This window comes from Cavia porcellus, unplaced genomic scaffold (genome assembly GCF_034190915.1).
Source record: "Cavia porcellus strain 051 isolate PalLab524CR breed Dunkin Hartley unplaced genomic scaffold, mCavPor4.1 scaffold_31, whole genome shotgun sequence".
In the NCBI taxonomy this organism is placed as follows: Eukaryota; Metazoa; Chordata; class Mammalia; order Rodentia; family Caviidae; genus Cavia; species Cavia porcellus.
Window position 1 is genome coordinate 39,782,452 of NW_026947514.1, and position 26,010 is coordinate 39,808,461.

The window sequence follows — 26,010 nt, forward strand, 5'->3', positions numbered from 1 at the left end:
TGGCAACGCACTGGCCTAACATATCCAATACCCTGGCCAACTATCACGAACACAAAAACCTCTCCAAAGCATATGTGTCTTATTACCTGGTATATCAAACTGGAGAGGATGTTTACATTTTTCTAACCTTAAAGTAACCTGCATACCAAGAGTGTCACTCAAAAGTAGTCTCAACAAGAAAAGCCATGATTAGAGACTACCTAAAATGGTAAACATAGTAACTTGAAAATAGGAGCAATTAAACAGATAGAATAGTAATTGTTGAATAGTAATATTTATAACTGATTTGTGATACAGTGTTCTTTTTGACCCTACTATTGCCTCAAAGAACAATATTGACCACAAGCTATAGGAATTTGTGTTAGCTGTAACAAACTACTGTTTTGAGGACCTCATCTAATAATGGTAAAATGTAATTACCAAATAAATGCAGGAATAATGGAAGGAAGAAAGATGTGGCACAATACCAAGAATTTCAAAGGACAAGTTAGCAAATAAACATGTCAATATAATGATACACCTTTAAAGAACTCTTTCAACAATAATATCAGTCAGATTTTCATCAGTGGTACCAGGCAAAACAGTCTTGTTTGCCTAACTACCCAGCAACATCTGGTCCTTTGACCCAGTTCAAGGTAAAGCTAAATCTGGCTGTCCTTAGCTGCTTCCTAACTAACTACTGTTTATTAAAGCCTCTAGTGAACCAAACACTATCCTGTATAAGTGTTTAGTTCTCTCATGACAAACAGTTTCACTGTTTTTAAGAATGTGAATCCTAGGATTCTGCCAGTTAAAAACAGCAATTTGCACGCAGGTGTTCTAGGTCTTCTTCTTCCACCGTTCTATTTCTTAATGGAGAATGCTCCCTCTACTCAACTGATCTCTGGTGCCAACTCAATCCTGTTAATCAGTTATTTAATAAATGGTGAAAAAAGCCCTTACAATTTATTGAGCATTAGCAGTATAACAGGGAGTTATTTCACATCCTCCTTGTATTCTGCATCTCTGCCTCAACATGCTCCTCCCTTTTAAGGGATCTGCAAAGCTGAAAGGTACAATCACAAAAGCAACTTTCTTTAGTAACAGTTTTCTGAGTACATGCTTTTGCTATGTTGTATAAAAACATGAAAATACCTAACTACATTTTGACAACAGCAATATTACATTTAAGCACTTAATAACATAAATGTTTGCTATGTAAAAATGAAACAGTCAATAATCTGCATTTGTACTTCTTAGGTGCCTTAGAATTGCCTCATTGTTCTCACTGATTAAATATTTTCCATTTGAATTTAAACATAACAAAACAGTGTTCAAAAACTATTTTAATATATATTGGAGTTTGACATAACATTCCTGGGGCCCACAGCAAGTGGAAATGCAGCAAATCCCCTTGGGCCCTACTATGTGCTGTTTCCTTCACCTATCCCCCTTCTTAAATTGGGAAGTAAGAGGCAATATGCCCATAACACAACTCTATCTGGTTCAAGTAAAACCATCAAAAATAAAAATTAAAAAAGGGGGGAATGATCAATGACCTTGTGATAAATCTAAGAATTTGTCAAGTGCTCCAATTAGTATGGGCATTCAGAATTTTATATGTGACTTGAATCAGGCTGTCTTTTGTCTAAACTACTCAACCAGTCTAGGTTACTGAAAAATGACACTATAATCTTCATAATACCTGTTATGTATTTTTAAGCAACTGATCCAACTAACCATGTCCTACCTTTCAAAATACTTGAATTGTTTAGAACTTTGAAGCTAACAATGATTGTCCAAGATGTGGCAATAAGATTTAAAATAAATCCATTAGAAATGTGATGATGTCAGATAAAATGTTTCAAGGTGAATACTATATGTTTAAACTGGTGTAGACTGAGAATGAGAATTTGACCATGAGTATGAAGTTTTGAAAGGAACAGATTAAACCTGTATTAGACAAAGGAGCTGAAAATCATTATGTCTGTAACTACATAATCAATCTAGACAAAAGGCAAACATGGAACCTTAGACAAAAGTTCTGCCCCCCCCAACCTTCCAGTGCTGAATATTGGTCCCTAGGGCCTCACAATTCCAAGCACTCTTTTTTACCATCTAGTTACAACCCAACACTGAAATACAAGTTCTGGAAAAGACATTTGTATGAAGTCCTTCACATGACTTTATAAACGTTTCCAAATTTAAAGAGAATGTGGCAGGACCCTTCCCTGGAAGAGAAAGTGTGGGGCCGGCTGGACCCTCCCAAAGGAAAGTGGTGGAGAGCCTTCTCAAAATCAAAAACAATGACATGGCTCAGTTAGTTACTAGATACATATGTATAGTTGTAGAACTGCTCTGTTATGTAGATTGTACCCAATCAGGCTATGGTATGTTAGTGTGGTACCACTTATGGAAAGACAAAGACACAAAAAATATATAAAAGGCAAAACCGTGCCATGCTCAGGGCTCAGTCTTTTGGGCATGAACCCAATAAGCCTTGCACCAGGATAAATAAAAACTACTTTTTGGAATAAGCCTCGATGTCCATCTGCTACATTTCTGAGAGGCCAGGATTTGGAGAGTCAGTCTTGTGTTTCCCCTCCTTTGTTGTGGGGGTGCAAACCTTCGTGTAATGGGGGATAAGAACTTGCCTGGCACCACTGGACCATTTGATCTGTAAGGAGATTGGCCCCTCCCAGAATGCTGGGGCAAAAACTCTGCACAATAAAACCGGTGATGCTTGGAAAATAGCACACAGAGCACTGCCTATCAGAGTGGTAGGAGCCTCTGTTCAGTCTGGTAAACCTGCCTCTGAGAGGCAAAAGGTATCACCTCCTAGGGTTAGGGTTACCTAAGGTTCACCGAAACTACAACTGCAATTCTAAGGTGTTGGGCCCTGGACACTGAGTGGCAAGATGGAGTCCCTGTGTTTGGGTATGAGTGAGACTGGCAGTGGCTAATAATTGCCTGAAATATCTCCGAAAGCAGAACTGCTGAAGACAGAAGAAATGTGTTCCTTCCTCTTCCCCAGCTTTACCTTTCTGTGCAGAGTCCAATAGAAGGAGATAAATGGAAAACAGAAAACAAAGTAAACCTAGTAAACCAACTCCCCAAGAGCATATGTTGAAGAATTTTCAAAATGGATATTCAATGATTACAGTGCTAAATTAACTCTGGATGTCTGAGTAACTGGCTGTTGTTTGTGGGGAAGGGATGGTGTCCAGAGGACTCACTTGATAAGGAAATAATCAGCCAAGCATGGGTCACTGTAGGGGATTCTAGCCTCCTTAACCAATATCCTTACACTGACTTTTGGCAAGACTTTGCTCTATTCTATCCACCTTGGATGAAAGCCTACATTGAGAATTGAGAAGTGATGATGGCCAGAGTAACAGCCACCTCCAAATGTCAGCCACAGTCAAATGTAAACTGGTCTCTGGTGAGCCAGAGGAGGTCCCACCTCCTCATGTGCCACTGTATCCACCACCGCCACTGCCACCTGCTACCCCTGTGGCAGATGACCCTGGTGGGCCTTAGCAGCTCAGTGCCTAGCCCAGCTTAGCCCAGAGGCAGCCTCTTCCTCAATATTATCTGAGGTTCACCAGTGATTCCTTCAATGGCAGTGTTCTAACTTCATATGTGCCTCTGGGCACTCACTGAGAGGACCTCTCCAGCTGCCTGACCCTCTGGCCCAGCCAAAGCACCATACAGATGCCACTTCAAGAGAAGCAGGGACCCCATACTCACCCCACTATGACCAACAGGGACAGAGCCAAGTAGGCAAACAAATGTTAATGTACCAACCCTTCATTCGAAGAATCACACCCCATCATGTACAGAGAAGCCTGGGGTGACATTTGACTTGATGCAATCTATTGTCCAGATCCACAGGCCCACGTGGCATGACTGCTGAAGACTCCTTCTGACCTTATTCAACAATAAGGAGCATCACCAGGTCACTCAGGCTGCCACATCCTGGTTGGAAGAAAATGCCCCAGACAGAACACTGGACCCCACACTTACACCTGTGAACATTTCTCAGAAAAAGACTCCTGATGGGACCCGAATGGAGAGGGGTCTCACCCAGATCAAATATACCAGAAGGCCAGAAGAAAGAGGGCCATGAACATGGGCAAGACATCAGAGGTACTCCAGAAACTCCAAGCCAATTCTACAAAGGTAGAATTATGTGGGGCATTCCGCTTGTATAAAATCCCACAAGTAGCTGAGAACCAACAGACAGTAACTATGGTGCCCATCTGCTAAGCTCAGGGAGATACAAGCTAAGAAGCAGGATAGTTTAACTAAAATGAACACAGCCAACTGTTGGGAAATTGCAAGATAAAAAGATGGACTTGCTGGTAGCTGTCTTGGTCAGCAAGGTTGGGACACCCCTATAAGGACACATTGAGGGGTAAGGATGGGACCAATGAGTTGGTTAACCTGGAAGCCAACAAAAAGGGGCACCCTGCCCACAAAGCTGGATTGGAACCAATGTGCCCACTGTCACAGGTCCACACACTGGAAGCATGAATGCCCTTACTAGATGGAGAAAGCTTCCCTTTCCCTGAACCAGAAAACAAAGTTCTGGCAGTCCAGAGCTGACACTAGCTGGTCAAAACCCATCTGGGTTGCCAGAAGATGGTTTTGTAGGGGCTAGCTGCCACAGGAAATTATGAGGAAAAAGATGGTAGTCTAAGCTCTATTTTGTTGGGCCCCAAAGAGCCTATGGTTTGAATAAATATGGGGGGCCAGCCAACTGATTTCATGGTGGACACAAGAGCAGAGCATTCAATGGTGATTCAACCTTCTCAGAGACAAGTCACTATCATGGGGGCCACAGACAATCAGACACTTCCCTTTCTTGCTGTCCCAAAATCACTCATGAGTTCCTGTACCTCCCTGACTGTCCCATAGCTTTAATGCAGCAAGATCCATTACGAAAGCTACAAGTTCAAATAACATTAAACTCTTAAGGACAGACTGCTCTGACTGCATAAACCAGAGTCAAAACCATAACCCTTATGATACCCCAAGAAGAAGAATTGTACCTCCACAGTATCATAGTGAGGCTACAACAAGGACCTGAGCTACCCTTCAAAATACTTGGGAGTATAGGCTGAAAACAGTCTACTCAGACTGGCCTAAACATACCTCTAATACTTGAAGAACTAAAGCTAGTTGCAAATCCAATTCACCAGACAGTATTTCATTCCTGAAAGGCACAGATTGGGATCCTAAACCAACAGAACCTCTGACCTTGCCAGTCACCTTAGAACACACCTCTATTACCAGTCCAGAAGCTAGGCACAGACTACTGGCTGGTTCAGAATCTGCAAGCCCCACAAAGACAGTCAATCTTCCCCTTTCCAGTGAGAAAACCCAGAAAATGGTGACAAAGGCCAGCTGCCTTGGACAAGACTGTCCCAAGGGTTCAAAAGTTCTCAGACCACCATGATGCTAGTTACTGACCTGAGAACTTTTCCAGTGGAAAAGTATGTAGATGACTTGTTGCTGGCCAGGTTTTGGGGAGGACTGCATGCAAGGAATCTGTAGATCTTTACTCTCCAGTGGGAGGTTGGCTACCAGGTCTCCACAAAAAGGCCAAGATTTGCCAAGAGAGGGTCAAATATCTTGGTTTCCATTTGCCACAGGATAGTGTCAACTCAGGTCTAAGAGAAAACAGGCAGTTTGCTCAATCCCTGTATCAACAAACTGACAACATGTCTAGGAGTTCCTTGGGGCAGTAGGTATTTGTCCAATTTGAAAACCTAACTTCTTGTTTTTGGCAAAACCCCTTTATGAAGCCACAAGGAGAACCTCTATTATGGGAACAAGTACAACAAAAGGCCTTTGAAAGAGCTCAAACAAGCCTTCACCAAAGCACCAGGCTTGGGACTTTCAGACACAACTAAGCCTTTGTTGTATGTCTACAAGTGGAACCACCATGGGACTGTGTGTCTTAACCCAGATGTTGGAGACTTCAGTCGGTGGCATAAATCTCCAAACAACTTGACTCTGGTCACCCTGTTTGTGAGCACTTGCAGCTGATGCCTTCTTAGTAGCAGAAGCTGACCATGAACAAAAACTGACTGTCCAAGTGCCACACTCAGTGCTGACATTAGTGAAGTATAAGGGACAATAGTGGGTAACACCTAGACAATTAGTTATCAGGATACTGAATATTCATGCATCCACTGTTGGGGACACCAGAAGGGACACCATGTGGCCCACTTAGGAACACTGGAAAGCAGACCAGTAAGCAAAGTGTGCAGCTCCTAGGGGAATAACAGAACCAACTGCTGTGGCTACCACACTGCCCCCTAGTCTGCTGGCAGAATGGGATTCTAACTTGAGGATGCTTGGTTTAAAATGGGGAATGGAAGCTATCTCCTAGTGGATGGTGGAAATTTGAAGACAATAGGACGGCAATCCTCAAGTTATTAGCTCTAACATTTAAAAAAAATTTTTACCAGGACACTCATATGGGCTGGGTGGCTCTCGTAACACCATCATGGGTTAGCACGACAGCATTTCTATGTCCCATAGTTTTCCAGGATAGCCTATGTAGTGTGTGAACAATGTCAAATATGTGCCTACAGTACTCCAAGTCAAGGACCCAAGACACCTGGGGTGCAGTGTCAGAGAAGCCACATTTAAAAATGTTGTGGACTTCACTGAACTTCTTCGAATCTATGGTTACAGCTATTTGTTAGTCTTTGTGTGTACTTTCTCAGGTTGCATAAAGGTTTCCGCCAACAGTTTGAAAAAGGCATCTGAGGTGGCCCAGTTCCTTTTGGGAGAGATCATTCTCCATTTTGGCCCATTACCTACGATCAGACAACAGGCTGGCATTCATGGAGGAGATGACATAGCTTGTGGCCAAAAAACTAAAGATTACATGACGATTGCATAAAATACACTGTCCCCTGAGCTTCGGGAAAGTAGAAAGAATGAACTGGACTCTAAAGTTCTAGCTGAACAAAACTGTGTTAGGAAACTCACCTACAGTGGGACCAGCTCTTGCCAACAGCACTGCTAAGGATTAGCTCTAGTCTCTCTAAACAGGGTTTTCCCCCTATGAAAATTCTCTATGGGCAACACTCTCTTCTTAACACCAATACAGGAGGATTTATAGGAGTTTGAGAACCTCATTCTGAGACAACAGATATAGGCCTTGGACTCAGATACCCTACACCAATGGGTTAGGTAATGATGGCCTGTTAAGTTTGAACACAGATGCTTACACCTTTAAACCAGGAAATGCTGTGGGTAATGGAATGCCCAATCTCTAAAACCCCTTTGGAGAGCCCCATGAACTGTTATCACATCCACTCCCACTGCAAAAGAGGTGGCTAAGATAGCCCCCTGGATTCACCACAATAGGGCGACTTCCATCTCAGAATTGGGAATGGTTCCTGACCCACACAGTGTAAACTAACAATGTGAAAAAGGCTGACTGTGATCTCACAGACACTATTGGGAAACAGCAGTCCTATTCTAGTCAATCCAGAGGCTGACTAGTCTGCACAGAATCCTGAGAATGCTTCCAACTGGCAATAAATCTGATTTGCATCGTTTTTGTGACTTCCCATCGATCATGCACTGCCATTCCTGGTTCCTGACTATAGGTGAGTCTAGCTCTGACTCTTGCCATAGCCCTTGCCGAGACCACCCTGTTCAACAGGAAATGGGGCAAAAAGTGCCTGCTAGCCCTCATTTTCCTCTTAACGGTTTTGCCAGTATTACCTATTTTTACTGAGGGCCCCACTGGCAGACCTGATCCTCCAATCATGTGACCCATGTAGTCATGTAACAAGGCCAGGCCAAGGAGTTAGCTGGACTATTTCACACCTTCTCATACTAGGAAATGGTCCAGGGAACCTGCACACATAACAAGTCACAAGTCAACCTATTCTAACCGCCAATGGGGGAATCAATAGATTTGTTTTGACCCACAGTACTTCCCCAATGAAGACTGGTTAGAAGTTAGATTCTACCCAAGGACAAGGGTACAGCTGCACAACAATTACCAACCCAAAACAACTAGTGTCAATATAATTTTCTGTGTGTTCAATTATAGGTATTGGTCCTGAGACACATATCATATGAAAGAAATAGGCACCTGCCAAACAGGGCTCAAGGCCTTTTGAAATACTTTGTGGAAGACTCGACTGGGAACAACAACACCAACTCAATGAAAGTAAATGTATAGGAAAGTGGTTTATGTATCTATACTCCTGAGTTTTTATTCATCAGCTGGAGATGTTTCAGCTAAGACATCTGGAAAAAAGAAGGCACAATAGCATACCTTCAGAAGGAAGCTGCTTATCAGGTTATCAATCAAAGGCCTGTAACCTTCTAGATTTTATCATCATACTCAATGGGGAATCAGAGTTAACATCTAAACCCATGGGCAGAGAAAAGTTCCAGGGACTGTGTTTTACTTCAAGAAAGTCAATACTGCTCACTCCCATCATTCCTTTTATGAGGAAGTAAAAACTAGCCCCTCTCCTATTTCAGTAATAGTCAGAAACTTGTTCCTAGTCTTACCAGAAACTGCTAGTCCAGACTCTAAAATCTCTTCTTGCTATGTATGTGGAGGAACCAAAATGGGGGTAATCAATGACTGTGGGAGGCTAGAGAATTAGGTACCTGTGAATCTTATAGTGAAACAGTATTCTACCTACCTATGGGATTCAGCTTCTCAAGACCTCAATCATTGGAAAGAACTGCCTTGTCTGGCAAGAAAAACATTCACTATTCATGTCAGAAACCTAACACACCCAGGCTACATATTTTGTAAGTATCTGGGAAACCCAATGGTTTCAGAATTATCTTGAACCATATCTTCACCCCTGTCTAACTTCTTCCATCTCTGAGAAGCTGGGAACAATGTTAATGCCACCATTGAATGGTGAGCCAAGTGGCCTATTCTTGATATGAGAACAACCTATATTGTAAGCACCCCAACTGGTCAGGGTCATGTGTTTTAGGAAGAATCCATCCATTTTTTTTCCTCCCCCCACTTATGGGGACAGAAAAACTCAAGAGAAACTGGCATGTTTTACCAATTGGCAATTGGAAGGCTGGTAAATGGGCTCCCAAGCATATAACCCAGTTATCATGGCCTTGCCTCCTGGGTAGAAGATGGGTCATGGTGTTACTGCATTCCCATTTTCATGCTAAACTGCATAATCAGACTAAAAACTGTTGTAGAAATTATAATTAAACTGCCTGTTGGCAAAGCAGCAAACCAAAAAGTACAGTTTTATCAAAACCACTTAGCCTGAGGCTGTTTGCTTCAGAGGGAAGATTGTGTGAAAAGTTTGACTTGAACAACTGCAGAGATGTTGAGGTAAAAGAAGATACGTCCTGGTCCAGACATGGAAAGGCTAGAACCCTAGAGAAGTTTGAAGGATGTTTTTCAACCTCAGGGGATTCAAACTCTCATAGGTGTTGTGCTCCTAAATTTTGAGCTTGTGTAATCCTATCCCACCTAGCTCCTTTGGTTACATCCTCTCTCTGCTGTCTCTGGACTTACTGAGGCATTGGTCAGGAGGAAAAAAAGGGCCCCTGCATGAGATGCTGCCATGGAAGTATAAACTTTTAGATCAAGATGATGCCCTTTGACCCAAAATTAAGGAGGTTCAAGCAGGGGTAATGTGGCAGTACGCTTCTGTGAAGGAGTGTGGCCAGCGGGACCTTCCCAAAGGAATGTGGTGGAGGGGAGCCTTCTCAAAATCAAGAAAGATGGTTCCTAGATACATATGTGTAGTTGTGGAACTGCTCTGTAACACAGATTGTACCCAATCAGGCTACGGTACATTAGTGTTATCACTTAAGGGAAGACAAAGACACAAAAATTGTATAAATGCACCATGCTCAGGGCCCAGTCTTTTGGGTACAAACCCAATAAGCCCTGTACCAGCACAAAGAAACATTACTTTTTAGAAAAAGCCTCAATATTGATCCTCTCTCTGTGAGAATCCTGCCACACTAAAACTTCCAAAATCCTTCGAGTTTCAGCATCTGAAATGCTCAGCTTCTTGTATGCTCACAGGAATGGTCTTTTTGTTAGTCCTATTTCACAGAATTAAAGCATTAAGAATCATTTTTCAGAGATGAATCCTATAAGACTGCATAATAAAAGGTATATAGACCAACAGGGCAGATTTTCAGCATGCAAATAAGGCCACTGTATTTCTTTAAATTGTCTGTGTTGAAGTACAGATCAACTGTTCTGCTGCTGCTATGTCCATGTGAAGTGCTATTTCAGTTGAGTACAATTAAAGTTCTATCTTTTTAATAGTTTATGCTCCTAAAAATTTTAATAGTTTATGCTCCTAAAAATTTCCACAACTGTTCTAAAACTGTGAGTAAAACAATGCCATTGTCATATTATAGTTTTTGCAACATTTTATCATGCAATATTAGGCTCAAAACTAATGATTAAACCTTGAAATTATTTTGTTCAGAAAAATATTTAGAAAAATCATTTTGAGTTACTGTCTTATGAAGCTTGTATTCAAAGTTTGTAAATAGGCAATAATTGTCTTTAAAAGGATGCCTATTATTCCTTAGGTTAAGAACATAAAATAGTTGAACGTGGTGATACAAGCCTATATCCCAGTACTTGGGAAACTGAGCCAGGAGTATTGCCGTAAGTTCAAGACCAGTCTGGACTACACGGTGAGACGAAGGCCAGCAAGATCCCTGTCTCAAGGAAAAAAAAAAAAAAGAGAGAGAGACAGAGAGAAAGAAAAAAGAAAAGGAAAAAAAGAAAATAACTGCAAATATTTTAAGCCATCTATTCATGCTAATTGTACCAAAAAGCCACATTCCTGATATGTGGCTCTGAGACCTGTAACAATGATATGATCAGATTTATTTCTAAGAAAGTTAATGTAGAAATTTTTTTAAAAATCTCTCATTTCTATCATTATTTTTAAAAAAGCTTTCTGGCTTTGAAAGTACCATATTTCGGTTTTGTTTTTGTCAGAGAATAACTAAAATCCAAGACATAAATAATGTTTAAATATTTTGTAAATAGTATCTCACCAAAAAGGTCTGCACTCATTTTTTTCTCTGCCAATCTATGAATGTATATCTCCATCTCCCCAGGCAATATTACACATTTGAATCTTTTTATTTTACTAATTTTTCCCAAGTTGACAGAGAGAAATGTGAGGCTTCTTAAAGTTTCAGGCCCATAAAAAACACACAAAAAGAAAAAAAATATTCATGTTTCCTCTCTAGTAAGCACTTTTAAATCAACACCTACTATCATGCATACTATGTACACAGGGGTTTCCAAAACATTTTTGAACTACAGTATTAATTTATATATGTTTATTGTCACATTACAGATAACTTCTTCAGAGAAATAGCCAATTAACTCAAGGTTATACAGTTAGTAAGTGGTAGGATGCATATTCCAACTTAGGCAGTCTGGCTCTCGAGTTCATAGTACTAATATTGGACTATGCTGCCTGCTCCTCAGAAACTTATTCTGATTACCAACTACTCGTAAGTCTAGACCGTTATTATAATGTTCAAAGTATCTCGACTTCACAAATCCAAATACATAAAGGAGAAAATAAAGATTGGCCCTGGAATTTAAGACTTGATTCTAAACTACTCTGAGGGATTCATAATCAGGCTCTTTTTTGGAACTGGCTTCTAAATCCAAAATCCTAGTTGAAAGGCATCTGTTGCCATGGCAATCAATACTCTTCTTCACTGTCCATCTCTTCAGTCAGACAAGCTTTAAATAGGTAATGGCCAACCACTATAGCAGAGAATCAGAGCACAGTAATTCAGTTTATTCTTTTTGTTTGTTTTTGGAGACAGGGTTTTGCCATGCAGTCTAAGCAGGCCTTGAATTCACTATGTAACCAACTCTATACTTGAACCCATAGCAATCCTCCTGCCACAGCCTCCGAAGTTCTAGGATTACAGACCCAGCATTCTATATACTTCTGTTGGACTTCTATCTGCAGAGTAACTCTCTAAACATTTGTGTTCACTAGTTTTCATTTGCTCATCATCAGTCTGGCAACTATAGCAACTTAACTTTGTGCTCATTTTTACAATGTTCTTCTAACTTGAATTGGACTACATTAAAGAAAAAGACACAATTTTTTATATTAAAAGTATTTTAGACTGACACTTGAAACTACTACATATAATAACTCTCTCTGGTGAGGTGATTTCTGAGACTGGTTTTTTAAGTGAAAAGGGATCTGTCTTCTAGAATGCTGTATGATGCTGACAGTAACACTACAAAGGTAACACTGAAGAACTAATCCTAAGGTTTTTAATTCCACTGTTTTCCAAGAAAACAGAAGAATTTACCAAGTTTTTGGCTCCTATTTTGAAGCACATTTGAAAGGATTTGAAAAAAACAAAAACATTTCTTAAACGTATCAGCAAATTGTGATATTACCATTACTTAGCATAACAACATCTCACATCTCCATGAGAATCTAGTATACTGTTCTTTTCTCTTAACTAAATGTTCTGATGCTGTTTTTGCATAGACTGCTTATTAACCAGACCCAGTTTTCTTACATTTTTGTGAAGCTAGATTTTTTTGGCATGTGCCATTAAACATTCAAGGTGGTTCCAGTCTGACATAGTTCTTATATATGGATTTCGTTGTCTATTCAATTTACTGACAGAGTTTCCTATTTTTATGTCTCTTCTACATTAAAAACCATTTATCTTATTGGAGGTTTTTCCCCAGAATGATTTTTTCTTTATCTTATAGGAGTTTACTTTTCTCTAAATACTGTGCACTTATATCCTTTAAAAAAATTAATCCTTTTCCCACAGCTTATTCATGTCTAACTTCACCATATTACTTTCCTACTGGATTAGAAAATTTTGTTCAACTAATTTTTGTATCATTTTGTGCATATAAAATACTTAACTTATGTACTAAGATACATCACTTATTTGCTACTCTTCTTTAACAGAATATCCTTTTAATATAAAGCCACTTTGCATACTCACCTCAGAAGATTTGGTCAGCATAAGCCAATTTTCATGACGAGGAAAACCCTGAGTAAAGACAAAAATGTTCTCCAACATATACTGAGTGCTCACTATCATCCAGCACTGTGTTAAATGCTTTCCAAGTCTAAGTTCATTTACAAAACCAAAAACTAGATGGGTGGCCTTCTAGAGCCTTAGAATCCATGAATCTCTCCTTCATTCAAGAAATACTTATTAAGCATGTATTACATACCATGCATTACTATTCCCAGATACTAGGAATGTAGTGAGAAGCTAAGAGCCCTGGGGGAACTAGTCTACAAAAACATCCAGTCATCTAAAACATTATTCTCAAATACTGATTTAGCTGCATGGCAATTACTGAGGGGTATTTCATATTTCAAGTACCCAGGCTCCACTTTTGTAAATTCTGATTAGTAGACTCGAGGCAGAGGTTCCAAATTTGGACTCTGAAAAAATTTCGAAGATGCATGATACAAGCCAGCAAGGTTTCCTTTTTCTTTTTCCTTTTGGTACGGGGAATCAAACAATCTCTTGCTTACCAGGCAGATGCTGTGACCTTGAAGCTAAATCCCTTGCCCAGCCAGAAAGGTTTCAGAACCATTGATTGATCCCTTGTTACTAACCATCTTACTTCACTTTCTGTAATTACCATCACAAACATCCTCTAAAAATAAAAAATCTGGTATTACTTGAAATCTGACCAAATTTACACAATAACAAAGTCCAATTACTTTTAAATTATACAAGTACCTTGCCCATCGGTTTTTCCTCACCATTTACCACATTCTTCAGCCACACGGTAGCTATCCAAAAGCACAATAATATTTCATTAAATTCTGGATGGCTCACTCTACTTTACCCTTTCCAATATGTATGTGGCTTGGTAAATTTAGGTGGAGACAATTTCAAAATTCGACAGAAGCTCTGTTTATTCTTCTGTCTTCTAAAATGGCATCTTTTCCATAAGATTGACACTCTATAGTTATTTAACTATATTGATCTTCATGGACAACTCAAAGTTTCTTAATGACAGGAAACTGCCTCATTCATCCATGTATTTGCAGTGGAATGAAAATTTGATTTTGGTATTTGGCCTAGATATGCTAGTTGACTTGAATTCAGGCAAAGGAAGTTGATTGCCACTATAGCATTTCTTTTCTCAGCAATTCCAGAATTTGTGTTTTTCTAGAGCCCCTACAATCCTATAGCCTATGATCATAATTAACCACCATAACTATGTTAGTTTTATAAACAAGGGAGACTATTTGGACTTACTGTGATTATCTGAATATATACTTTATATACAAGTAAAGCTCACCTGCTACAAGTTAGGGTGAAAATCTTATATTCCTTAATTACTCTATTTCTTTGCTTACTTTGTAGTCTCTTCCTATGCAGTTACCAGGATAATCCAACAATCTTGTGTCTTAACAATTCTAGAGAACTGCGGTGTAAGCTAAAATTTGGTATCTTCATCTTAAAAATTTCACATGTATGTTTGCTTATCTAGCATACCTTATATCTATTTGGGGATTAGAGATCTATTATCAGGAGAAATTTATGTCATGTTAGTAATCTAAAACAAAAATTAATTTTTGCAAACAAAACTTTATTTACACATTAAACTTAGCACTCAGACGAACCTTAAGCCACAGCAACAGGAGATTCATTAGTAAGTCCTATACCAGAAATTTAATAGAGGCCAGAAAATTTTGAAATGTAAAAAAATTTTATTTTTAAGTACAACTAAACACTTAAACATATAGCATACTATGCCAGGCAAAACAATGAACTGACAATTAAGCAACAATGTGTTAAGTGAAGAACAACTGCTGGAAATGAGCTAGTGGTAGAACACAATGACAAAAACAGTAAGAGTGTACTTAATGAAACATGACAACTGTGCCTCAAAAATGTGTGTGCGAATGCAGTAAAAACATGATCAAATGAAGACTGTGACAATTGTGGAATATTTTCCAATTTTCTGAAACAGTATTTTAAAATTCACCTTTTAATGTCTTTATGAATGTCACAAACATCAAACAGTAAGGAATCACCATCACACCTGTGTTACTGGTTTCCCTCAAATCACACTGCCTACTCTTCATTATTCTTCCTTACCTTTCTTGGCAACTTCATGAAATTGATTCAAAACAGCCTCAGAGATTGCAAAATCCATTAATATTCAAATCTCTTACATAAAGTGGCATAAAATTTCCATGTAACTTGCTACTTAAATTACCTGTATTTTTAGTACCTAATACCATGCTGAGTAATTTGTTGTTTGATTGTATTAGGGAATAATGACAAGAACAAAAAGTCTGTACATGTTTAATACAGATGTAGATCCTGAATATTTTTGATCCATGACTGGTTAAACCCATGAATAATCCAAGGACACAGAAGGTCAATGGTACTTCCTGCTCAGCTTATAAATTCTTTTCTATTTCCCTTGTGATATGCTCAGAAAGTAATAAATCAGAGACCAGAACTTAGGTCAGTGACACTAAATACCATGTGTATTCAGAAGAACATGTTCTTGAAATAATCATTTGCTTGAATACGATGGAAGATGTATAAATTAACAATAGTCAAGAACTTACATAATAGAAAAAAAAAACCCGTATGTATTGGAATCAAGTTGTACACATAGGAATCATACTTGAAAGACTTTTCTACTTAGTTTTAAATCTTGACCTTGATAAAGATTCTGGAAATGATGAAGGAGAAGTTCTCTTGGAGCAAGAATCTCTGTCCATCGACTACATTAATCCTTCTATGTTACCAAACAAATACTTCCAAGTAATCTGATCCTGTTTCCCTGTCTGTATAAAGGTAACATAATCAGTAAGTGATAGAGTCCAACTGAAAATATGAAGTACCCCCATTTTTAATATGATCCATTCTTTTCTACAATTAGTTAATTAATTTTGAGACAAGGTCTTACTATAATTCAGGTTGGCCTAAACTCATGGTAATTCTCCTCTCTCGCCCTTCCAAGTGCTGGGATTGTAAGTATGCAACACCATGCATGGTCACAAATCATATATTTAATATATAATTTTTTTTTTTTTTTTTTTGTATTTTTACCGGTACCAGGGATCGAACTCCTGACTGCCTGCTTGCAAGGCAGGCGCTTATGCCGCTGAGCTAAATCCCCAGCCCCTTAATATATAATTTTTAAATTAAAAAAATTAAAGAAATCTGGAAACATATTGCCTTAAGAATGGAAAGAAATCAGATAATATCTACCTTCAAGCATTTAAAAAGATGTCATTCAGAAGACAAACTTGGTACTTTATGCAACTCCAGAAGTAGGTGAAGTTACAAGATGAAAGGGCTTTATTCAGAAAGTTAAAGCACAGATGAATATATAATTTGAGAGTTTCAAAGCTGCACTTCCATTCTGATATTCTGTATCTACATGACAGGTACTTATTCTACATTCTCATTACAAGTGTTTGATAATGCTTCTGATCAAGCTGGTATCAAATGAATGCTGACAGGAACAGGATTATATTTTTAAATACAGCCTATTAGACTGAGGTCACTGGGTATATACCAGAGGTCTGTAAACATTTTGCTCCAAAAGACATTTAAACAATAGTCAGAAAATTGAGAATTACTAGAATAAAGAATTTCCTAACATTCACAATTGCCAAAAATGAATACGCTCTCTTGTGAGAATGCCTTATGCTCATCTCTAAAAACAACTGTAAAAATAGATGGACAAACGAGTAAATACACGCTGTTGGTGATATATCTTAAAATGGTTGATATTTAACAAAACTTAAATCCCCAACTAAGTATTTTCCAAGAACTAAAAGTTGCAATCACATTTTTAAAAATTAAAAAACGGAACAAGCTATAGAAAATGACTCATCACTGAAATCTGAATATTGAACTGTCATATTTGAAAAATCAAACATACAAATATCTGTTGAATGAATGTGCAACCATCTGGTACAGGCTATACTGGTTAGATACTTAGAATCATGACCAACAATTCAAGAAAAGTTTTAGAGCTACATATAGTCAATTTATTCACACCAGATAGAGAAATATCCCTCCCTCCAGTCACAGCAAAGGTAACCAACTTACATATATATTTTAAATATCTACAAAAGCAGGCGTTTCCCAATTCTTCTGTGAACAAGTTAAAAGGCATTTAGTAAGTTGTTTGACACCAAAAGTATTTAAAAGTATGCTTTGTTTTTTCTGTCTTTTGTGGTACTAAGAGATTGAAACCAGGCCCATCATATACCCCTAATCTGTCTCCGTCTGTCCATTCATCCATTCATCCATCCACCCAAGACAGGTTCTTGCTAACTGTCCATACTGAACTGCAACTTACAAGTCTCTTGCTTCAGTTTCCCAGAGTGCTGGGATTACATGTGCCACTATGTCTAGCTAAAAGTAGGCTTTCTTAACTTCCCATTCTCTGCCAGTTAATATGTCCTTTGGATATATATTTTTCTTTTTGTAATTATCACTGAGGAAAATAATTATTTTTAATGGAACATGACTATATTAAAAACCAGTAACTTCATTTAATCTACAAAGATCAGATATTCATAGCAAAAAAATCTAAGTGAAAGAAAAGAAACATTAATTATTTTATCGCCATTACTGGTTTGCTAGTGACTTGGTTCAAAGGACAAAAGTTTATAAGAAGACTTGAGGGATTCCAAACATACTAATGTCAAGGAGTGAAACTCGTCAGAAAACAATTTAATAATTACTGTAACACTATAAATATCAATATACTTTTTAATTAAGCCCTTATTCTGTACCAAGAACTATTAAGGATTTCAGAGGGCTAATATCTCATTTTATCTTTATCACAATCTTTTAAAGCAACTCTGTTTTTTCTTTGAGAAAAAACAGGCTAGCTTCAAATTCATGGCAATCTTCCTGCTTCGGCCTTCTGAGAGCTGGGATCACAGCTATTTAAGTGATACAGATAATAAAGTTCAAGTTTAAGCTATTATCATTATTTTCTTAGAGATATGAAATGAAAACCCTACTTCATCGAAGAGATTTGAAACTTTCCAAGTTATGGCAGGAATAGTTAGGCAGGAATAATAGAAGGTCTACACTTCATAGAAAGCTCTACAGAATATGATCTGCAACAAAACCAGTAGCTCATTATCTCAACACCAGCATTAAGAATCTGTGTGTGAAGTGATAATAATCTACAGGAAGATAGACAAATGATCTGACTTACATAGTCAGGATCCCCACTCATGGTTTATAGTAACTAGTCCAACCAAGGTAAACTAGCAGTCTTTTTTTCTTTCTCTCTCTCTCTTTTTTTTTTAGACAGAGTTTCACTGTGTAGTTCAGGATGGCTTCAAACTCACAATGATGCTCCTGCCTCAGCCTCCCAAATGCTGAGATCAGAGGTGTGCAACACTATGCCTAGCTAATTTAGCATTCTTTCAAAAACCTGATGCACAAACGCTGGAAGAGAGAGGAAGTTTCTTTTTATTTTCTTTTCACAAACCATATGGATCATTATTTTTCATAACTGTGAGCAGCAGTACAGTGCTACTAGGACTGCAGACAGTGCAACATACATAAATTGGCACAAAGTCAGGGATTACACTCATAGGACATCAGCTGAGATTCTGGACTTAAGTGTTCCTTAAACCTGCATGTGTTCCTCCAAAGCCAGCCCGCATGAGCCAGTAACTCATTTTGGCCCCTTAAACTAGCTTAAGTTGTGTTTTGTCACTTGCAATAAAAACACCATCCTACTCCAACTGTCAGGGTTCAAATAAAAAGCAAACATTAATGATGGTGATGTTTAACAAAGTGGCACTCCAATGCTGCTAGAAAGTATAAATTAGCTCAAACTTTCTAAAAGATAAACAGCCCATAGTACTGAAAGCTTTAAAATTCATACATTTTTGACCCATAATTCTGCTTCTTATAATTTATTGAGAAAAAAAACACAAATTAAAGGCTGAAGTTGTGAATCACAACTTCATTAATAGGGGAGCTTTAGTCTAAATGCCCCAAACACAAGAATGACTGGAGTGTGAGTGTGTGTGTGCATGTACATGTATGAGCATGTGCACTACTGGAAACTGAACCCAGTAATGCACTAAATTGAATGGTGGGGAAGATCCCCTATGTGATCCAAGAATTCTGGAAACGCAGTGCAGCTCACAGATTTTGTCCAGGTGGTTAAGAGTCAATCAAAAGAGGAGAAATGCATGACAGCAGCAGTTACTGAGGCCTTTATCAAGGTCTGAAAATCTGCACTCATCTTGAGTTTTCAAGCAGTCATGTCGCCTTCATGGCATTCGAAATAGTATTTATTATTATAGTATACATTTAATAGGTTTTTCACATTAGAGAGTTTTAAGTTTATTATCATTTTGGATTACATTCACTAACTTACAATCACTGTCAGCAAAGAATTTGGTCCTTAGCTAAAAACCATCAATTATGCTTCAAATTATAACTTCAACATTAAATGAAACTAAGACTGGCAAGCTCAAAATTGAGAGGAATTGTAATTTCATATCACTAAATGATATTCATTACTACCATTACTACTTAAATGTACTCACATTTTGGAAGAGATACTCTCAAAACTGCCCAGTACTTATTTAAGAGAAGGAAAAAAGTTAGTGGGTCAAAATAATGAATGTTAACAATGATCTCTTAAAAATTTCTTAAAGGCCACATAAACTTCAGAATGATGACGATGTTAGTTTCCATTAAATGGCTCTTATAATTTCAAATCTCTCATATTCTTAAAGTCTTAGAATCCCTTGATTAACATTCACAGTAAAATTCTAAAATTAATGAAAGCATTAATAAGCATTCATCTAAAATGAGTTACCAAAAGTCTATTTTCATCTTTGTATTCCTGACAATGAACTAAAATTTCATAGTAGTTTACAGTTTCAAAAAATGTAGAAATATTGCTGTCTAACACAAGGTATTGTTCTAAATATGTCATCCTGTTAACTATTAGGCAGTCACAGCAAAGAAAATGAAAGCACAGAGAAGTTACATCACAGAGAAGTTAGGTCACACTTGCTAGTTAGAAACAGAACTAATACTCAAACTCAGGCAACATACTAATTCCAGTGCTTCTTTCTTTCCTTTGGTGCTACTTGGAATTGAACTCAAAGGCCTCTCTCATGATGGGCAAGCACTATATCTGAGCTACAACCCCATGCTTTTCCACTTTTTCATTTTGAGAAAAGTCTTCTCTAAGTTGCCCAAGTTGGCCTCAAAATTGGAATCCTCCTGCCTGCTTCCAGAGGAACTGGGATCACAGTCATTAAATGCACTTCATACTTTTAATGAAGAAATACTGCCACAATAGTAACTACAATACTATTGTAAACATTTAAAGCAGAAAAAGATCAGAGAAAGTGAAAAAAAAGTATGCTAACCTATACAATTTTGGCTTATGAAAACATATGCACATATAAAAGACATGAAAAGAAATACATTAATATGTTAACAGTAGTTATCTCTTAGTGGAAGAATTACATGCACATTTTTCTATGTACTTACAATTAAATAAATTATGATGTAGCCAATGCTAAGGAATATTTAGTAGTTAAGAAAAATAAAGTAGCTTTTACACCACTAACAAAACACATCCAATAATGAAAAAGGATTAAATGAGATAGTATATGTAAACAGAGCTAGGCAGAACAAATATATTCTAAATTATGTAAATAATAAATTAGGTATGTGAAAAGGCTCTTTGAAAGACACAGTAAGTTCTTAAGAGTAGTAACGTGATCAAGCAAGTAAGAGTGACTCTGATGGTAATGGTCAAAGGGTCTTTGGAATTTTCACTCAATACTTATTTTATAGTTTAACAATTTTTACAATGAGAAGATGTATGTGTTATTTATGTAATTTTTTAAAATATCAGTAAAGAAATATAAAACTTTTAAAAATAACACTACGAACGGGAATGTGTGTATATGTATAAATCACATTCTCTGGGAAGAGTCAGACTGCAGTCAACTAATAGGAAACCTAAAGGCCAGGTCTGAAGTATATCCAAATTTTCCAAGAATTTTAGAATATTCTTATTTTAGTACAACAGAGTTGAACCAAATACATTCCTTAAGGATTTGACAGTTTGATAACTTATGGCCTCTAATACTAAAGTTGTATTCAAACTCACCTGTCCCATGGCTGAGTCTTAAGACTGAATTTTTGAAGAACATTTATAACCTAGGCTTGTTACACTACCTAAGCCAACTACCTATATATCAACAAATATCATTTATACTGTATTTATTGTGTGTAACATTGTTTTAAGGAATACATACACATTCAGTCTTCACAACATAAGAAATGGATGCACAGAGAAGTTAATTATCGTACTCAAGAGTACACAGTGGAACCTGACAGTCAGGCTCCAGAGGGTGTGCTCTTAACTACTATGAGCCAGACAGCTATATCACACATACTTAATAAAAGTTTACTGAAGATGAAACAAGAGTAAAGGTACTTCCACACATTTACCTAGCAAATTTTCCAGTCTGATCTATCTATCTATATATATATATATATTTTTTTAGCTCAGTGAATACACAGACTTGAAAGAAACTTTCAACATACCTTAAAAGGTGCTGCCTTACTTTCAAAGCTATGTATATGTTACATAGTTATATATTTGTTAACAAAATATATTCCATAGCTTGGTTCTGATACTGTAAATTTCAAAAAGGCACCAATTAATGAAAACACAAGATTGATGAAAGTTCTAAAGTAAAGAGAAGGATTCCAAATCATAAGAAAAATTCCTATGAAAAGTTGGTCAGGGGCAAAAGCACAATGTAGACTTAAAATGGAAGGAAAGATCACTTTAAAGAAATATGCTTAGTATCTGAATTTAAAAGATTTATTAAGAACAGATATACAGCCCAATCCTTAAAGACATTAATTATGCCTTTCCGCATTGTTTACTTTGTACCATAAAACTTGCATTTTTTTTAAGTTGGAAAAATACCTTCAAAAACTATTCCAAAAAAGAAACAAGCAGCACTTGTCTCTAATGAGTGAAAATTGCAATATTGAGTACTTTTAATTTGCTTAAATATATTGTGATTTTCAAACCAAGTGAAGAATTAAAATTATGTAAGGCTTCCTCACTAGATTTCCCACCCACAAGACTGTAAATTTTCAAAATCATAACCTTGAGATCATCTAGATGTTCAGTATTATAATCAAATGAAATTCTAAAATGAAAAAACACTCAAGTGACAAAATCATCAGAACAACGAAAAGATAACATCTTGGGGGTGGTTTCTAATAAAGTTTCTAAAAACAAAGTTACTAAGTAAATGGGGCTTTATCAACAACAGAACAGGCATACACTTTCATGCTAAGTATTTTTTTTTCTGAAAATGTAAATGGTAGATTATATCTTTTTAAATCACTAGAAAAATTCCCAATTTAAAGACACTTAATAAAAATAAAGGTATTTAATGTAATTTCTATTGAAGCTTCCATTAGCAAATTGATTCCCCCTCCCCTTCTTTTTATTTTCCTATAGCTAACATGAAGTTTGTATATTATCCACAAAACTTTAAAAATACAATCACTTGGAGATATCCATATAAGATGTCTATCACCAACCCCCCCATCCAAGAAAATAAACCAACACACACCAAACAAACAAACAAAGAAACCAACCCAGAAAATAAGTGTTAGGTAGAACACGGATACAGAATGCTTCTGCATTATGGGAAGAACGTGAAATGGTGCAACTGCTATGGAAAACAGTATGGTATTACCTAAAAAAATTAAGAGTTGCCATATAGTAATCCAGCATGCATGTAATCCTAGTATGTATATGCAAAAAAAATTGAAAGGAGAACCCTGAAGGATTTGCACACCCACAACAGTACAATGTTTGAGGTAGAACCAACCCAACTGTCTAATAATGTTAATGAAATGTGGTTTGCACATACAATGGAATATTATCAAGTCTTTAAAAGAAGGAAAACGTGACAGTTGCTATAGCATGGGTGTACCCTGAGGATATTACACTATGTGAATAAGCCAGTCACAAAAGCAGAGAAAAATTGCATGATTCTACTTTTGTGAAGTACCTAGGACAGTCAAATTTGTAGAAATAGTAGTAGAATGGTGGTCACAGGGGGTTCCACGTAGGAGGGTTGCCAGGTAAAGGAGGAAAGAAAGGGAGTTGGCCAGGCATGGTGTCACACACCTGTAATCCCACCATTTGGGAGGATGAGGCAGGAGGATCGTTACAAGTTCAAGACCAGCCTGGGTTACAAAGTGAGTCCAAGGCCAACTTGAATGCATAGCAAGACTCTGTCTCAAAAAACCAAAAAGATAAAGCACAGCAGCAAGCAAGCAAGCAAGCAAGTTGTTCACTGAGTAAAGTATCAGTTTTGCACAGTAAATTTTAGAGACTGGTCACACAACTGTGAATATACTTGCCAGTACTGAATTGTACACTTAGAACATGTTTAGGATGGGGATTTTTACACTACTGCCTTTCTTTAGTCACAATTTAAAAATAAAATCACTTCAAAAGTTACAGAGTAAAAAAGTCATGGGATAATTTTATGATTCAAAATTTACAATTTTGAATTTTATAAACCAGATTTTTCTATGTCTGGCAAACAGATACAAGCTTATTTGTTTTTTATTATGGAAAACATGAATTTTAATATCAAATTCAAATGCATGTACAAAATAGTTTTGTTTGTTTGGGACAGTATTAGAGACATAACCTTGAGTCTTGTACATGGTAGGCAAGTGCTCTAGTGCATAGCTACATCCCCAGCCCTTTTATTTTATGTTATTTTGAGACAGGGTCTCTCTAAATTGTCTAAGTTGGCCTCGAAATTGCAATCCTCATCCCTCAGTCTCCTGAGCTGAGAAGTTATAGTTGAAATTATAGTTGTGAGCCACCATACCAAACCAACATAAGTTAAACTTTTATCAAAAATGCTAAGCAACAAAAAAACTGGCTTGTCTTGGTATAATTTCTGCTAAACTCTCAGAATGAAGTAGAAAACATATGCAACACATCCAAATGAGCAAGCAGCCAAAGCCAGGGTAAAATCCAGCAACTGGATAACTAGTTCCAAAGTACACTAAAATCAATTTCTTGACACAAAACTAATCCAACAACACATTTAAATCTAGATTATTTTCCCCAGGTTGTGAAACAAACCTATATTAACAATCTCAGATAAGAGACAGTATTTCAAATACCTAAATTTTCAAATATTACATTTAAGAGAAGTAATTTATGAACAGCATAGCAATTTAATCCAATCCTTAATATCATGTGTAACAATATTTTACTTCAGCACAGAACATCATAAACTATTTAAAGTTCTTTAAAAAGCAAGAGACTTATTTGTCCCCCTCAGATTCCTACACAACATTCCTGACATACAACAATAGAATGTAACTAAAAAATCTAGTATGAGTCTAGACACCATTAGAACCGCAAAGATAACTGAAGTTAATAGGTACGAAAATCAAATATTCTCCTAACTGCACAAAGTGCTTTGTCCTGAACAATAGGAGTGAGCTCCAACAATTTAAAACAACTTGATAGTTCAGGAAACACATATTTATAGAAGAACACAGTGTTTCACACAGATTGTGCCATAAAAATCAGACCAAAAATACAAGCTTGAAGACGGTTGAGATGAAACCCAACAGTCTTGACTCAAAAAGTCATAAGCAAGGGACAGTTTTTCTACCAGTGTAGGTGCTTCAATCACAGTATTTAATCAACTCACGCTCAATAATAAAACTGCCTAAATTTTGGAATCATTAAAAAAGATGTTTAAATTACTGCAACTCCTAAAATTGCAATGCCTTACACCTATCTTGCTGAAATGAACTGTGTGACTGGTGTATGTGTTTGGGACTCTAGAATCCAGAGTGAATTTAAAGTAATCCATTTGTTTATGTTAAATCTATTACACACTGGGTGAGGAACTGTAAAGAGGGGGCCCAGAGTAGATAAGATGCTCAAAAATATAACTATGCTAGAAGCCAAGGTGACCCAGGGATGTACTGCTCTACAAACAAAAAGCCCCTTTTCAAGTTCTGAATCCACTGTTAGTCTCTTCACCTCTTTAGGATATCTTGGACAGATACCTAAGACAGAAGAGAAACTGAAGTATCTGGGAGAATTTGCAAAACAAGAGTTTTTAAGTGTGGAATCTAAAGTAGAACTTCAACAAAACCCACCTATCTTTAAAACCACAGTGTTACCAGGCTTCTTGGGCACTGGCCAAAGTGATTTAAATACATTATCTTAACTAACCTTCATAGTAACTGCTAAGGTGGTTATTACTAACATTATTTCAAATGGATGGAATACACTACTGAGACATTAGTGTAAAGACTGGTACTCCTAACTCAGAGGTGTCTGCCTCCACATCCTATGCTCTAAATCACCAAACAAGTTAATTTTTCACACACGGGGATAAAGCAAAGTGCAAGAAGCAAAAAATTCTAATAAATGAAACAGGTTCTTTCAGTGGACCAAGTTAAAGACATTAAGAACGCATCTATTCTAAGAGATTTTTTACTTTAATCACCTGCTTAGGAAAAACTGAAGGATTTTAGCTGGAAGCCTTGAAACAGAACAATGAACCACTTCACAATCCTTCAAAATATAAAAATGTACACACATGTGCTACTAAATAAGTCCTGCCCCAAGTACTTAAGAATCAACAGGAAATGCCTTATGTTAAAACTATTACACATTCTAAACTGTCATTGTACAAAAGAAAAGAAAAAAAAAAGAAAGTGCTCTAAAGGTTATAACTGCATATATGTTTAAGTGTATAAGATAGATAACCATATTACTGAGTTTTTTTTGGACCATTGAACAAAACTGTCTGCACTCTGTCTGAAAGTCCACTTTATATGCTTCAATTTTGTAACTTGAACAACTATTTCTAAGATGAGAATATGTAATCTATTAACTAGTGATTTCTTACTATTTAT

General features: G+C 37.1%; 1 protein-coding gene across 3 annotated transcripts in view; it reads right to left on the bottom strand.

Annotated features, from left to right (window-relative positions):
- The window catches only part of Hif1a (hypoxia inducible factor 1 subunit alpha), a 52,992-nt gene that overhangs the window by 24,633 nt on the left and 2,349 nt on the right, over window positions 1-26,010 (bottom strand). Inside the window, exon 1 of one of the 3 annotated variants that reach the window (XM_063241025.1) lies at window positions 943-971. The exons of the other annotated variants lie outside the window; for them this stretch is intronic. Within the exon in view, the coding sequence (XP_063097095.1) occupies window positions 943-956 (14 nt within the window). The 5' untranslated portion in view covers window positions 957-971. Of the gene's footprint in view, window positions 1-942; window positions 972-26,010 lie in introns of those variants that run through there. 3 annotated transcript variants of the gene reach the window in all.